The sequence below is a fragment of the Cebus imitator genome, unplaced genomic scaffold, assembly GCF_001604975.1.
Source record: "Cebus imitator isolate Cc_AM_T3 unplaced genomic scaffold, Cebus_imitator-1.0 Scaffold320, whole genome shotgun sequence".
Lineage (NCBI taxonomy): Eukaryota > Metazoa > Chordata > Mammalia > Primates > Cebidae > Cebus > Cebus imitator.
In genome coordinates, this window is record NW_016107635.1 from 1,602,823 (window position 1) to 1,618,649 (window position 15,827).

The following is a 15,827-nucleotide window of genomic DNA, read 5'->3' on the forward strand; positions in this document are numbered from 1 at the left end:
TCTCATTTTGTAGCATTTACCAATTTGGTTGGTGTAAACATCCTCACCATAGCATATTTTCAGGCTATCAACATGCCATCACTGAACAAAGAGTTGGGAAAAGATGTTAACAGTCAACTCTCATGATGCCACATGAGCTGGCTGCAGCTCATGACGGATCTAATTCCACAGTCATCCCTGTGGGTGGTACTAATTGTTGAAATCCCTGGAAAACCACACCGGAGATGGGCTGTGGCATGCAGCCAGGAAAACTTGGCCAGGTTCATCCATGCACCAAGACAATTATATACATTTTTTTTAGCGGTAGCATCTTCTCCACTTTCCTCCTCCTTCCCTGTCACTTGGGAGAAATAATTCTTATCAACACATCCAGAAAAGCTTTAAGAAATGATAACCAGTGCTTTGACTTCATGATTCTGTCCAGCTCCACAGATTTGACTTACAAAGGAGCGACTTACTTAAAAGAATCTAAGCCACTTTTGAAATATCAAGACGTAAATATGTATAGGGCTTCAGGGTTTAGTTTTTCCATGACTGTCTCCAAATTCTAATTCCCAATGGAAAGCAAAGAGTGGAGAAGGTTCTAGCTGTTCTTTTAGGGAATTGATGCTCTCCAAAACAGGCGGACAGATGTTCTTAAGTCTGTATCCTTACCTTTTAAGGACCTCTCTTCACATTACCTTCCCAACCTCACCCTCTGCCACTCTCCCAGTGCTCTGCCTGCACTTCATTCTCCAGATGTTAGCACAACTAAACTTCTCTCTGGGTCCTACAATCATTCTAAACTTTCCTCTTTTTCAAAAAATCAAGTTCCCTCTGCTAAAGCACCCTCCATACTCATAGTCCCTACTGATTTTACAAAACTGAGCTAAAAGGTCATCTTCTCCATGATGGATCTCCTGAAATCCCCACTTAGAATACATTTCTCCCTATTCTGTAGCCATGAGGCACTTTGTTAATGCATTGTTCTTGATTTATACTACACTGTGTTTTTGATAATAGCTATATATGAGCAGATTCTTTTTATACCTGTGAGAATGTAAAATCCATGAAGGCAAGAACATTGTGCAATTTGTCTGTGATTTCCCATAACACTTAACACACCGACTTACGAGTTGCAGAATTAAGAAAATCTTGCTTGAATTGAATTTAATGAATTGAACTAAATTTTACAAAGTGGATCTGAGTTAAGCCCCATGAAAATATATTTAGGGATCTTATGTTCCCATTTCAATTTTCTACCTGTAGACAGTCCTATCCATTTATGCCTTGAGTGACTTATAAGAGCAAGGTGCTTTGCTGAGTATTGGGGTGGAAAAAATATAGGAAAAGATATTATCTCTGGCCCTAAGGAGCTTATTTTCTAGTAGGGGAGATACATTTTCAAACAATAACTCAAGTTTTAATCTGGTTTTTAGTCAACAAAGAACTCTGATGATTCCGCAGAAGAAACCATCCATTCTACTGAGAAGAAGTAAGAAGAAATTAAATGAATAGGATTGTGGAAGGTAGAAGATCAAAGGGTGGAAGGCATTTCCGGTGGAGAGAAGAGTTGAACTCTGGTCAGCAGGTGAAACTCTACATGGCGATGCTTGGGGAATAATTGTGAGTATAAGCAGAGTAAGCAACGGAAAGAGGGATGCTCTTGGATATGTGGTGGAATAAGAAGGCGAGACCAGGGTATCCTAGAATGCAGATAACTGGCTGCTGCACAGTTGTTGGTGACCCAATTTTTCTAGAGCTGCAAAATATTTAACTTAAGCTCTTGTGTAATGGATAAAAGGGAAAAAACTAGAACTGGTATGTACAATTGTTTCAAGAAGCATAGGGAGGAAAATTCCCTTCTTCCTTCCTGCTTGTATTTTTCTTNATGTCAGGTGTTATGCTGATTTGTTTTTTATTGAGACAGAGTCTTGCCCTGTTGCCCAAGCTAGAGTGCAATGGCACAATCTCAGCTCACTGCAACCTCCAGCTCCTGAGTTCAAGTGATTCTCCTGCCTCAGCCTCCTGAGTAGCTGGGATTATAAGTGTGCACCACCATGCCCAGCTAATTTTTCTATTTTAATAGAGATGGGGTTTCACCATGTTGGTCAGGCTGGTCTCAAACTCCTGACCTTGTCATCCACCTGCCTTGGTCTCCAAAGTGCTGGGATTACAGGCATGAGCCACCATGCCCAGCCGCTGAATTTTAAAGATAGCAAGAAAAATGAAACAGACATCTTAAACTTCTCTCCTTGCTCCAACAAAGTTTATAGTCTGGTGATAATTCCAAACAAGGAAAGAACAATGACTCCATAGAGGAACAAGGCCATGACATATGGAAGCACAGAAGGCTATGACAGTAGGGAGGAGGACCCCTTCATCTTTTCAGAGCTAGGGAGAGGGGGTCAGGAATGCCACCTGTGGGAGGGAATATGTTTAGGCTGAACATGTAGGAAATAAAAAGAAGCCCCTGCTGTCCCAATAAAAGGAAAAAGACATTTTAAGGGGAGAAACAGCCTGTAAAAGGGACAGAGGCATGTTAGGGCATGGTGCCTTCAGGAAACTGCACGTGGGCGATGTACCTAGAACCCAGGACACAAGGCGAATAGAGGCAGAAGATGAGGAGACAGAAATAAATACAGTTTTGTTAAGATAATTAAATGAACACATTCGGCAACTGAGTCATTCCCTGTGAGTAGGGAACATGGGAGGACTATTTGGGAGTGTTCAGAGCCTTGCTGCAACAGGGCAGTCCTTGAGCCAGAAGCATCAGCAGCAGCTCCCAGCTTGTTAGAAATGCAGAACCTCAGGCTTCACTCCAGACCTGCTGACGCTTCAAAAGCACTGGTTTAAGACATGGAAACCTCGATTTATGTCCTGGCTTTGCAGTTTGCCAGCTGTGTGATCTTCATCCTGTCCGCTGTCTTCTATGGACATCAGTAGCATGAGCCATGAAGTTGAGGAGGTGGACCTAGTGGATTCTAGTGACATTTCCAGCTCAAAAGAGTGTGGTGTGTGTACCTGTGTGCCTGTGTGTGTGTTTAATTCTTGAGGATATTGGTGGAAGAGTTCCTTATTTTTCAAACTGGCTAACACAGAGGTCCTTCGATGACCCACTGCTTAGAATTATGCCCTGAAGTCTGTGGCTAATGGAAAGCAACATTAGAAACCACAAACCTGCACCTGAAAGCAGATCAGCTGGGGAACTAGAAGGTCAGACCCACAGGCACACACCACTTGTCTAGCTTGGGTTTTACAGATGGAGGCAAAGAAGGGGGCCCCATCTGTTCCCTTCTACCAATAATCTTGCTTCTTTTTCAAGGAAAAAAATGGGAAAAAAAATCTAAGGGGCCAGATCCACAGACGTACAATTCCACAAGGGCTTACCTGGTTTTTGGGTTAAGAATAATCTAGAATTTGTGTTTCTGTTCATGTATGTGTATGTGTCTATGTGTGTGTGCATGCGTGTGTGTGTGTGTGTGTGTGTGTGTGTGTGTGTGTTTTGGTGGTTAGGGGTAGGTTAGGGTGGCAGTGACTTAAAGCTTCACCATCTTGATTAAAAAATGAAGCTTAGCTGTCTGGTTAGATGACATAGAAGAGCTGTGTTACATTTTCAAATCACTGCTCCAGTTGGCCTAATAATTGATTGATTGATTTTTGGCACAGGGTCTCACTCTGTTGCTCAGGCTAGTATGCAGTAGCATGATCATGGCTCACTGTAGCCTCGACCTCCATGACTCAAGCAATCCTCCCACCTCAGCCCCTAGAATAGCAGGGACTATGGGCATGTGTCAACATGCCCGGCTAATTTTTTATTTTTTTAATAGAAAAAAGTCATGTTGCCCAGGCTCGTCTTGGACTCTTGGGCTCAAGCGATCCACTCACCTCAGCCTCCCAAGGTGCTGGGATTACTTGGATGAGTCATCACACCTGATCTAAATGGCCTATATAAAGGCTGCAAAAAATAGGTCAGAACAGGCTCTTTACTAAACAATTAGAGGGAATGGTGGTTATAAAGCTAAATCATGGCCCTACCTAGCAGAAACATAAAAGTTAACCTGGGGAAATCGTCTCCTTATTTCTGAACAGGTGTCCCATTGAAAAGTGAAGAAATCCTCAAATAGAGGGAGGAGATCCTCGACCGGGGCTACTGCGCTGAGCACTGAGACCTCTGACCTCTGCACAGAGGCTGCTTTCTTGTAACCAGTTTTCCATGTAAGCCAGCCAGACTCTTGTGAATGGAGATAAAGATGAAGTTCCAGAGAAAAGAGAACAATACAAATTACAGGGGGAAGCGGAAGACTGAGAGTAAGGAAACCTGAGGTTCTAATCCTGCTTTCACTTGTAACTTGCTTTGCAACCTTGGCAAGTTCCTTTTTCTCTCTGGCTCCTATTCCCTATTTGAGGAATTTAACTTGCTTTGCAACCTTGGCAAGTTCCTTTTTCTCTCTGGCTCCTATTCCCTATTTGAGGAATCATTTATTGAGCACCAACTATGAATAAGATACTACCCATTTACTGAGCATTTAGTATAAATAAGATAGTGTCTCACAGGTTTAAATGCCATCTAGATGCTGTAGACTGGAAAATTTCTATCCCCAGCCTAAGACCTCTTCTTTGAATTTGAGTTGTTTGGACCTGTAGTGAATTCTTATAATTTTATGTTGTCTTAGCACACTTTTAAAATACAAGTTTCATTTTTTTAAATAAGTAGGGCTCAGTCACCTTGACAGAATTTATAGTTCTAGAGTTCCTTCCAGTTCCTCAGTGTGGTCGAAGTAGGTACCTGCCTACAATGGAAGTGACAAAGCAAAGGTTGCCTCCTGAGCAACAGAAGTAGAACACCACATCCAAACGGCCCAAGCCAGTGGCCAGAACTTAGAGGCATCTTTTCCATCTAGCAGATGAGGTTCCTGCTTTCCTGTCACTTCCTTTACAGGTACCATTCAGACATTTGCTCATGAACTTAAAGTGATCCATATCCTATTCCCCAATACATATAGCTAGCTGCCTGTCTCTCTCTCTCTCTCTCTCTCTCTCTCTCTCTCTCTCTCTCTCTTTTACCCAGGAACAAATGACTGCCATCCTGACTCAGGATCTGTAAGTAATTAATCTTGGAGCTTGTTTTCTATTGGGTGTTTAATGGAATCTGTGCCTTCTATTTGAAGAATCAGGGGCTATCCCAGGCCCTGATGTTGGGGAGAACACAAAGGCAGGCTGCCAGCACCAGACTGATGGTCAGGCAGGAATTAACTGGGCAAAGGTTAGATAAACCACCAAGGGTGGCAGCCAGTATAACTGAGCTTACTGTGTGAGGGACTCCCGGGTCACAGTAAAAAAAAGTATCCTGTAAAGGGCTCACTGTAAACTCTTACACCCAGCCCCGCTTTATTTCCCATTTTGGCAGAGTTGCTAGACATTCTAGTACTGGAACCCCACTTTAGCTGGGGGATCTCAGATCAGGACCCACATGCCCCTTCTCTACTGATGTTTAGTAGTCACCTTGAACTTATATCCGAAACAGCACTCTTTACTTTCCTCACGCAGCACTGACCTTCCTGCAGCATCCCCTGACACAGTAAATAATAACTCAATGCGTCCCATTGTTGAGACTGAACAATTTGGAATAATCTTTGACTCCATTCTGTTTATTGCATCCTATATTCAGTAATAAATTCTGTTGAGTGTATACTCTTAAATACACCCAGAATCTGATCAATGTTCACCATCTTCTTCTCTCACCTCCATGGTCCAAGCCACTACAAACTGTTGTCTAGATTAGAGCAATAGAACCCTTGAACACCCCTGAATCAATTTGCCACACAGCAGCCAGAATGCTCCTGTTCAAATGCAGGTCATAGCATGTTGCTTCTTTACTCAGAATCTCCCAAGGACTGTCCATCTTCCCCAGAGTAGAATCCAAAGTCCGTATTATCCTCTACACCCCCAAGCTTCTGCTTCTCAGCTTTCTTCTCCTCATCTTCTTCTTTCTCACTCCCCTCCAGCCATCCTGGCCCCACCACTAGTGCTGAATAAACAGCATATTTGCGTATTCTCACCCACAGAGCATTGTCTCTTTTACCTCCTTCTGCCTGGAACACGTCCCTTGGATATTGACATGGTTTCTTCTCCCATTTCAAAGTGCCTGCTCAAATGGCACCTTCTCAGAGAGGCCTCCCCTGACCACTCTCTGTATAATGAAACTCCCAGCTTGGCATTCCATATGATTTGTACATAACCAGCATCTATCATCACCTCACAGAGTCTATATATTTACCTGTTTATTTGATTACTGCAGCACTATCCCACAGAAATTTTCAGAATGATAGAAATAGCCTGTATCTACATTGTGCAACAATGTAGCTGTGAGTATATGGCACATTTGAAATCTGGCTGATGTGACTGGGAAAACGAATGTTTAATTTTATTTAATTTCAATTAATTTAAAATAAAATGCCACATGTAGCTAGTGGCTACCATATTCACAGTGCAGGTTTAGTGCCTACCCCACTGGCAGGTAAACTTCATGAGGTTGGAGATTTTACACATTTTGTTCACTGCTGTGTTCCCAATACCTAAAAATGTGCCTGGCTATTAAAGAAATACCTGCTGAGTGAGTGAATGAATATGTTATGAGCTTTCCACACAGCACCTCATTCAACCCTAATGACAGTTTTGTGGGTTGGGTGCTATTTTCATTCTCTTGTACTGAAAGGTAGGCAGTGTCTTGCTCAAGATCACCCAGCTAGTACCAAGAAGATAGTCTCTGAATGCAGGGTTATCAGAAGTGCAGGCATTTTGCTTGTCTGGAGTTGGACCAGATGTTCTCTGTGGTCCTTTCTTACTCTGAGATTCTGTGGTTCTCTTAAGAATTTCTTCCCTCGAATGGCAATGGCAGCACATAGATGAGCGTTAATTACATCGATGAGCCTTCTTATCCAGCCACTTGTCAATGGCTCAGAATCCATGGTTCTTTAGGTAGAGGGAGCACAGAGGCTCCTTCAATTCACCGTCTCCCGCCCTCTATCCCCATCCCAGCTCCCATGGCTCACCGGTTTCTGGGTCACAGAGCTGCTCGCAGGCGTCTGTTGTCCTTTGTCCACAGAGGTCCCTCACCCATGGGGAGGTAGCATTGATCTGGTAATACAGGGAAAGCTTGGCAGGGTTTAACCAGTCAGAGATGTCCAGGTAGCTCCCTTCACTCACCACGAAGCTGCTTCCTATGAGTGAACAGAGAGAGAGAGCTACTTTCTTGCTGATTTTAGGGTCTTAGCTGATGCTACAGGAACACAGAGAGGTGTGTACATCCACATCCCCTAGGTCATCTGATCTCACTTGTCTAAGCACACTTGCAATGTACCCGTCATGGTATTGCAAGCCCATAGGGAGATAGAGGCAAATCAAACATGGGAGAGAGTTCAGCCTAGTGACGAAAGATAGCCCCTTAGGACTGAGAGGGAAGTAGGGTCAAATTCAGGATCTTCCCTTACTAGGCACTGACTTCAGACAAGTCACACAGTGTGCCTGGGTCTTGGTTATTTTCTCTTTAGAGGAGAATATTAATGGAACCTACCTCATGGAGTTTATAGGAGAATGAAATAAATTTAATTCCACAAAATAAATGCATGCAGATAAAATGCTTAGCTGGCACCTGACTTATTCTAGGAAATAATGATTAAATATTAAATTTCAAAGGAAATGAGAAAAGCTAATGTCCCTGTCACTCAGGTATCTCCTGTGGAACAGGGGTTATTGATGCCCACAGGGGCCAGGTGGCTGATATCAATAGGAGAGACTGGCTGAGTGTGAAGGAAATAGCATCCAGGACTCCTCACCTAGCTTGTGTTGTTTGTTTTCTTTTTGTTTTACTATGAGAAAGACAAAAAGATATAGAGAGACAGACCAGGATAGAGAAGACAGACAAAGTGAGATTTCCAAAGAAATCCCCAGCACCTGTAAGGAATAGAGCAGCAGCCACCGCAGAAAAAATGTCCGGATGTTGCAAAACAATAGGGAGAAGGTGGGGTTTGGGATACAATGAACACTGTAGGCACCATTAAAGTGGAGCAGCTAGGGGCCGGGCATGGTGGCTTATGCCTGTAATCCCAGCACTTTGGGATGCCAAGAAAGGAGGATCATGAAGTCAGGAGTTCAAGGCCAGCATGACCAATATGGTCTAATCCCTTCTCTGCTAAAAATACAAAAATTAGCCAGGCATGATGGCATGTGCCTGTAATCCCAGCTACTCAGGAGGCTCAGGCAGAAGAATCACTTGAACCCAGGAGGCAGGGGTTGCAGTGAGCAGAGATTGTGCCACTGCACTTCAGCCTGGGTGACAGAGTGAGAAAAAAAAAAAAAAATTGGAGCAGCTATGACCCAGCTCCAGCAGCTCTTGCCGCATGGAACTAAAGGCCAGTGGTACCAGATCTTCAGATTTTCTTCAGGAGAAGCTAAACATTAACATTTTTGTTATAATCAACTAATATTTTAACATTTCTGATGACTAACATTTCTTTTTGAGTGCTTGCATAGGCCAATATTTGCTCTAAAATATTATTTATTATCCCATATATATGTGGAAACATACATATAATGTATTACTATATTACATATACATGTATAATATGTATTCCTCACACATGCATATGTACACACACACACACACACACACACACACACTTTTTTGGGGAGGCAAGAAACAGAAGCCCATTCAGGATGGCTGCATATAAGTTGCAAACGATGAGTATATGCATGTATAGCAATAAAACAAAACAAAGATAGAATTTCAAAGGGGGAAAAATATGTACCCAAACAAGATCAGGCTTCACAAAGCTGGACAGGGAGTGTGAATCTAGATTGATGGCAGAGCTAGGGACTGCAGCAGAAGGAGACTTTAAATTGTGTTTTATAATTAACATACTCAGCTTCTTTCCTTGTGTCTACCTCATTGTCAACTAAAAACAAACAAACAAAAAATTTTCTGTGTATGCAATTCAAGTTCTCTAAAGACAGACTCATTTAATGAGAATCATATGGGTTCTAGAGAGGCCTCTCTGTCAGGTTACATCTGACTCTGCTGGCTGACCTATGGTTGGACTCCTTTGGACTCTGGTGCACAGCTATGGTCCAATGAGCAATGGCCAGGGAGGCGGGATCACATCAGACCGCACCTGGCTGTCTGAGCATCTAAGACTGTGGGAGGAGAAGTTTCCCTGGAAATAGTAAGTGTATGACCGGCAATGATTATCTTCTTTCATTTACACAAATCATATGATTTCTGTCATCCTATGCAATAAATCCCCAAGGCATGGTGGACAACATAATTGTGGTGCAAAAGAAAGAGACATCTTTGTGAAGTAGAGGGAATAGATAGTATCAGGACTGAGATAAGGAAATGACCACATTTCAAGTTGGCCCTAAAGTCCTTGGCAGCTAAAGCAAAAAAGGAAGGAGTCTGTTGGATTCCATATCTCAAATTTCTGGCAGGAGAAGATATGCAAATCTATCTGCAAAGCCATATTTCCCCCCCTGGAAATAAGCCCAAGCAGAAACATGTCACATGGGTCCTTGAGCAAGGCATAGAACATCAGTATCAACTACAGATTTTTCTTTAAAAAAGCACAGTCATGCTGTTTAAATGGATAATTCTTGTATTTATTCTCACTAAAGACTGAAAGATGGATATTGAATTGTGTCCCAGGGCTGAGTTTGTTTAATCCCTCTACTTCAGGAAAGCTACACAGTGCAGTGATAAAGAGAATAGAATCGGCAAGATAAGACTTTATATCCTCACTTTTTTACTTACCAGCTCTGCAAACTTGGGCAAGAAAACAAACCCTCAGTTATCCTATATGAAAAGTGTGATACCAATTCCCCTTTCCTAGGCTGATATAAAGATTACATAAGACAATGCATTTGTCTTAGGTCAGAACCACCAGAAAATAGACTCAGAGGCAGGCACAGGCATTCAGGACGTTTTGCGGTACATATTCTTCTAAGAGGATGAGCGAAGTGGGATTGGGCAAAGGGAAAGGTCAAACTGACATACAGCAAAGCCCTCAGCTAATCCCATGGGGAGCTCTGGTGCTGGGATGGTCCTTCAGTGATGTTCCAAATCAAGACCAAGATGTCAGGAGTTTATGTCCCCACATTGGCCAGTCACAGGTGTGAGCTATCCCTGGAGAGGGGGCATAATCTTGCCTGAAGTGGTCCCTTTCAATGGAAGGCATTTCTCAAAAAGGGACTCAGCTGAGAGTGGCCAACCATCCACATTTCTGGGAGCTGGGGAATAAGTGCCTATGTGCTGCCTGGAAACCTGAGTGCATCATCACAATGTCCACTACAAGCACTGTGAAATCTCAAGAAATAGGAGCTATTTTGATCATTATTTTTAATTCTCATGAACTTAGAAGCTCTAAATGCAATACCAGTAAACAGATTTCTCTCAACTATGAGAAATATGAGTCTCCTTGGAAGAGACTGGCTTGAAAGCAGGTATGATAAATGGAAAGCTTGTGTGCTCCCAAATTCCTGCGTTGAAATCTAATTCCCAATGTGGTGATATGTGGAGGTGGAGCCTTTGGGAGGTGATTACATGGGTGGAGCCCCTCAATGGGATTAGTGCCCTTATCAAAGAGACTCAGAGAGTTCCTTCACTCATTCCACCATGTGAGGACGCAGTGAGAAGTGGCCATTTATGAATAAGGAAATGGATCCTTACCAAACACCTAATATTTTAGCACCTTGATCTTGGAATCTGCAGCCTCCAGAACTTTGAGAAATAAATTTCTGTTGTTCATAAACCAACTGCTACAGTAGGCTGAACAAACTAAGACAGCAGTTTATCCTTAATGTCTTTAAAAAGATATTATGCAGAGTTATACAGATGGTTTAATGGTAGAAGGGAGTTAATATCCTTTGAATACCCTCTGTTCATTCATGGCATGAATGTGATATGAATTCTGCTCACTTAATCCTTAAAATGGCCTTGCAGGATAGGTATTTCCTCCAATTTAACACAAGGTTCAGAGAGAAACTGACCTAGTCAAATTTGCACAACCAGTAAGTGGCCAAAGCAGAATTTAAACCAAGGTTTTTTTTCAGCCTTCGAAGCTGGAACATTGGCATTTTTTCAAGCTATCTTGAAGCTCAGGGGTTTTGGTCAGGTTGCTTTCTATGGTCCTTTCTCTCTGTCTTAGTGCATATCATGTAGAGTTGGAGGGCTTTTGCTTTCTCTAATAGACTGTGATTTCCTACAGAGAAGAGGTCATGACTCATTAGTCCTTATCAATCCAACTCTCAGTAAAATGCCTGGCACATACTAGGAATTTAGTGAATGTCAAGTGCATTAATGAAATCAGAGTTCTATGCTTGACTAGAGGGAAATTCAATTCACTTCAACATGGAATTGTGGAGCAGAAATGCCTCCACATTGATCCCACAGTTTAATTTTTTTTCCATCCTGTGAGAGCCACAATATATGACTAGCCCTTCAGAATCTCCCTAGCTCCAAACTAAACTTCGAACATCACTATCGTGGCTCCTGAGCTCTGGTTCAACCAACGGGCTCATGACGTGTATTGCAAAAGTAAAGAAAGTCAGTGAGAAGGGTCAAGGATGGGTGGAATGGAGGTGCCATATCAGAGCCTGAAAAGAAGTAACTTTGTGCCTAATGTAATGTTGTCATTTGCGCAATGTCAATTAAACTCCTTCCTGTGTAAGAAATAGACATAGAGACTGAGAAATGGGCTGAATCCACGGAGAAAATTATGGATAAAACAAGGTAGACCAAATATCTGTCCAGATATCTTTAATACAATGTAGGGTGTGGTAAGAATTGCCTGAAAAATGTAGGCATCGTCTGGATATAAGGAAGAGGAAAAAGAGGCTCAAAGAGGAAAATTGAAGAGTTGGCCTTTAAGCTACACCTTGAAGGATGCAAAGGAGACCATGGCATAATGAACTGTTTCCTCCAGAGTAAGTGGTCACCTATGCAGCATTTATCCCTTAAAGCTAGACTCCAGAACTGGCCTATACTACTCTTAATCTCTTTATTACTTGCAAGGCATACCACTCAAGTAGCGCCTATATGTACTTTGGTAGAGTGCCATTCATTCACTCAGATATGGCTATGTGCCAAGCCCCACAGCAGGCTTTGGTTGAATAAAATATGGTGTCTGCCTACTGATAACTTATAGCCCAGGAAGGAAGATTAGATATGAAAAATCTAAGGCAAAGCATGACTGTCTGCTTCCCTCCCCCAGCCCCTTGCTTCCCTTACTTATTTGCCCACCTAGACTGTGCATCTCTTGTGCATTTAACTCTACAATCACTGCCATGCTTAGTGTGTAGCCAAGGTTCAGTGTGGGCATGTGAGAGAGAAAGCAAGCACTAAGTTTAAGGAATGTCAAGCAGAGCTCTCTGAATAAATTCCATTTATCTGGGAATACAAACTACAAGGAGAAGGAATAAAATGCACGATTCCATGTGTCTCATGCTTTTCTAGTTTTTCTTTGGATCCTTGTTTTATTTTTTGGCTTTAGATTAGAAGTGTCCTCCCCCTTTACTGACTGTTCTGAGTTCCTCTCTATACTCATATAGATCTCCCCAGAGAGCAATGACTCTGAAATAAATCTCTGCCAAAATCTCAACTTCAAAATGTCATGTTTCCTTATTTTAAAAAATATATATATATGTAATTTTTTTTCTCCCACTGACTTGTGGGAATATACATCATCTAATTAGCCAAATGGATTTTCAGTTCAGCGCAATCATTTCGTTATCTAGCATCTGAAGCCCAGCGTTGCTCAGGGGACTGCACGGGCACGGAGGTCCTCATTAACTCTGATCTTCAATTACATTGATTATAAGCCCGCTTCTGTAATTGTGCAGCATAGATCGGGGGTGAGCTGGGGAGCTCAGGCCACTCTGTAGCACACTTTGAAAAGCCAGAGGCACATCAGCCCCCAAAGAAACAGAAGGCTACAGATGAGAACTGAAAATACCGCGGAAGGAGGTATCACCAGACAAAATTGCCTGAAGAGCCAGACAGCAGCTGCAAATGCCTTTCATTACACCTCACATCATGAGACAGACCTTTGAGAACCACAGATCGGAGATTTCAAAAGAAGGCTCTGGTCACAGTGGCAAATGGTGAGCAGAGTAATGAAAGACTGTGTGGCTAAAAGATGGTATTTGCAAATGAAGCATAGGGATTGTTTAGCCAAAAGTTTTCATTTTTATTTTCCCTTTTTCTTTGGGTAAAAATAAAGATTTCCTTCCTTCTGTTACATCATGTATACCACAGGTCCTAGCTGTCTTGGACCTGGGAGAAACGTCTTCCTGGGAACACGATGAAAAGCAAACTGTGTGATAAAGCAGGAATGAAGACCATGTCTACTACCAGCCTGACAGACCCAAAAAGAATGTATCACTTTTACCCTTCTCCTGGGTCCACAGAGCCCCAAGTCAGGCTTGAAGAAATACATTCCGCCACCTACTATTAACAGAAAATTATTTAAGGAGTGGGTGGTCAAACTGCAAAAATGGGGTTAAACACAAGCTTGAGGATTTCTGAGTATGAGCAGAGGCAACCTGGATAGCAGGGAATAAACAGTCTCTGAGAGCAGCCACCCCATGAACCTCCAAGGAGTTTTTATTGTGGGGGATCATTATTGTGGGGGTGGTTCTCATACAAGGATCTTCCAGAGTCCTCAGCCAGTCATCTCTGTCTTCACCCCCTGATCTTCCCCTCCCACCTCTCTTTCCTCTGCCATCTTCTTTCCTTTTGCCTTGGATCAACCCCAGCCTATTTCTCTGTATGGTTCCTACCATTATAGGTTGGACTGTGCTCTGCCCCAAATTCATATGCTGCAGTCCTAACCTCTAGTGTGTCAGAATGTGACCATCCTTGAAGACAGAGTCTTCAAAGGGATGATTCAGGTTAAATGAAGTCATTGAGATGGATCCTGTTTCAATATGACTGATGTCCTTATAAGAAGAGAATTTTGGGGCACAGGTACACATAGAGGAATAACATCTGAGGACACAGTAAGAGGACAGCCATCTACAAGACAAGGGGAGAGGTCCCAGAAGAAACCAGCACTGCTAACACCATGTTCTCAAACTTCTAATCTCCAGAAATATGAGAAAATAAATTTCTGTTGGTAAAGCAACTCAGGCTGTGAAACTTTTTAATGCAAGCCCTAGCAAATTACCTCTGTCTTATTTCTTTTTGTTGGCTTGGTTGGTTTTTTTTAAAAAATTATTATTATACTTTAAGTTCTGGGGTACATGTGCAGATCTTGCAGGATTGTTACATAGGTATACGCATGCCATGGTGGTTTACTGCATCCATCCCCTCATCACCTACATTAGGTATTTCTCCTAATGGTATGCCTCCCCAACCTCCCCACCCCCTGATATCACTCCCCTAGCCCCCACCAATAGACCCCAGTGTGTGATATTCCCCTCCCTGTGTCCATGTGTTCTTATTGTTCAACACCGACTTATGAGTGAGAACAGAACATGTGGTATTTGGTTTTCTGTTCTTGTGTCAGTTTGCTGAGAATGGTGGTTTCCAGATTCATCCCCATCCCTGCAAAGGACATGAACTCATCCTTTTTATGGCTGCATAGTATTCCATGGTGTATATGCGCCACATTTCCTTTATCCAGTCTATCCTTGATGGGCATTTGAGTTGGCTCCAAGTCTTTGCTATTGTAAAAGGTGCCACAATGAACATACATGTGTATGTTCCTTTATAATAGAACGATTTATAATCCTTTGGGTATATACCCAGTAATGGGATTGCTGGGTCAAATCGTATTTCTCTTTCAAGATCTTTGAGGAATCACCACACTGTCTTCCACAATGGTTACACTAATATATACTCCCACCAACAGTGTAAAAGCGTTCCTATTTCTCCACATTCTCTCCAGCATCTGTTATCTCCAAATTTTTTAATGCTCATCATTCTAGCTTGGTTGGTTTTTTGGGTTTGTTTTGAGGCAGCTCTAACTCTTTCACCCAGGCTAGAGTGTAGTGGTATGATCATGACTCACTGCAGCCTCGACCTCCCTGGCTCAGGTGATCCTCCCACCTCAGCCTTCCGGGTTGCTGGGACTACAGAGATGCTACAGGACCACCACAGCTGACTAATTTTTTGTGGTTTTCACAGAGACAGGGTTTCGACATGTTGCCCAAGCTGGTCTCAAACTCCTGGGTTCAAGCGAGCCTTGGTCTCTCAAAATGTTGGGATTACAGGAATGAGCCACTGCTCCTGGCCACCTCTGACTTATTTGACAACAAATATCTCAAGCTTGCCATTTGCTCCACTCAGTAACCTTTATTTTCTGCTTGGGATACCTATGAAACACTTCTCAGAAGAAAGCTTTCAAATGTATAAAACCAAATTCATAGGATAACAAATGTCACAAATAAGTGAAACACAGTTCCATCAGGTTTATGGAGCTCAGGATAAAAACCCAAGTCTGACTTAAGCTATTTTCATCCACTCCCCAGATACCAAATCTGGTGTCTGATCTGGTTCTAAACACTTCCAACATCACTGGATGGACAGAAAGATAATACCCATAAAGTGTGTGAATCAGATGGAAATGACAAAGCGAAGAAAGAAGCTAAGAAAATGCTGAGATGTTCTAGTGGCTATTTTAAAGACAGTCAATCTCTTTCTTTTTGTTAATTTTACATAAAAATACTTCCTTTCATGCTCTGAAGAAGACTGCAACTTGGTTAAGATTGGGGTTTCCTAGAATCACACAACAGATTAGAATTTTATGGTGCTATTCTAGTTATGTATCTAATTTTACAGACTATCAGAAAAC

General features: G+C 42.4%; 1 protein-coding gene across 4 annotated transcripts in view; it reads right to left on the reverse strand.

The window, feature by feature from the left end:
* ASTN2 (astrotactin 2) overlaps nt 1-15,827 on the reverse strand; it is a 950,477-nt gene that overhangs the window by 539,434 nt on the left and 395,216 nt on the right. For all 4 annotated transcript variants that reach the window (XM_017504318.2, XM_017504317.2, XM_017504316.2 and 1 more), the window contains one exon: nt 7,035-7,202. In XM_017504318.2, coding sequence (XP_017359807.1) covers nt 7,035-7,202 — 168 coding nt within the window. The remainder of the gene's footprint in view (nt 1-7,034; nt 7,203-15,827) is intronic.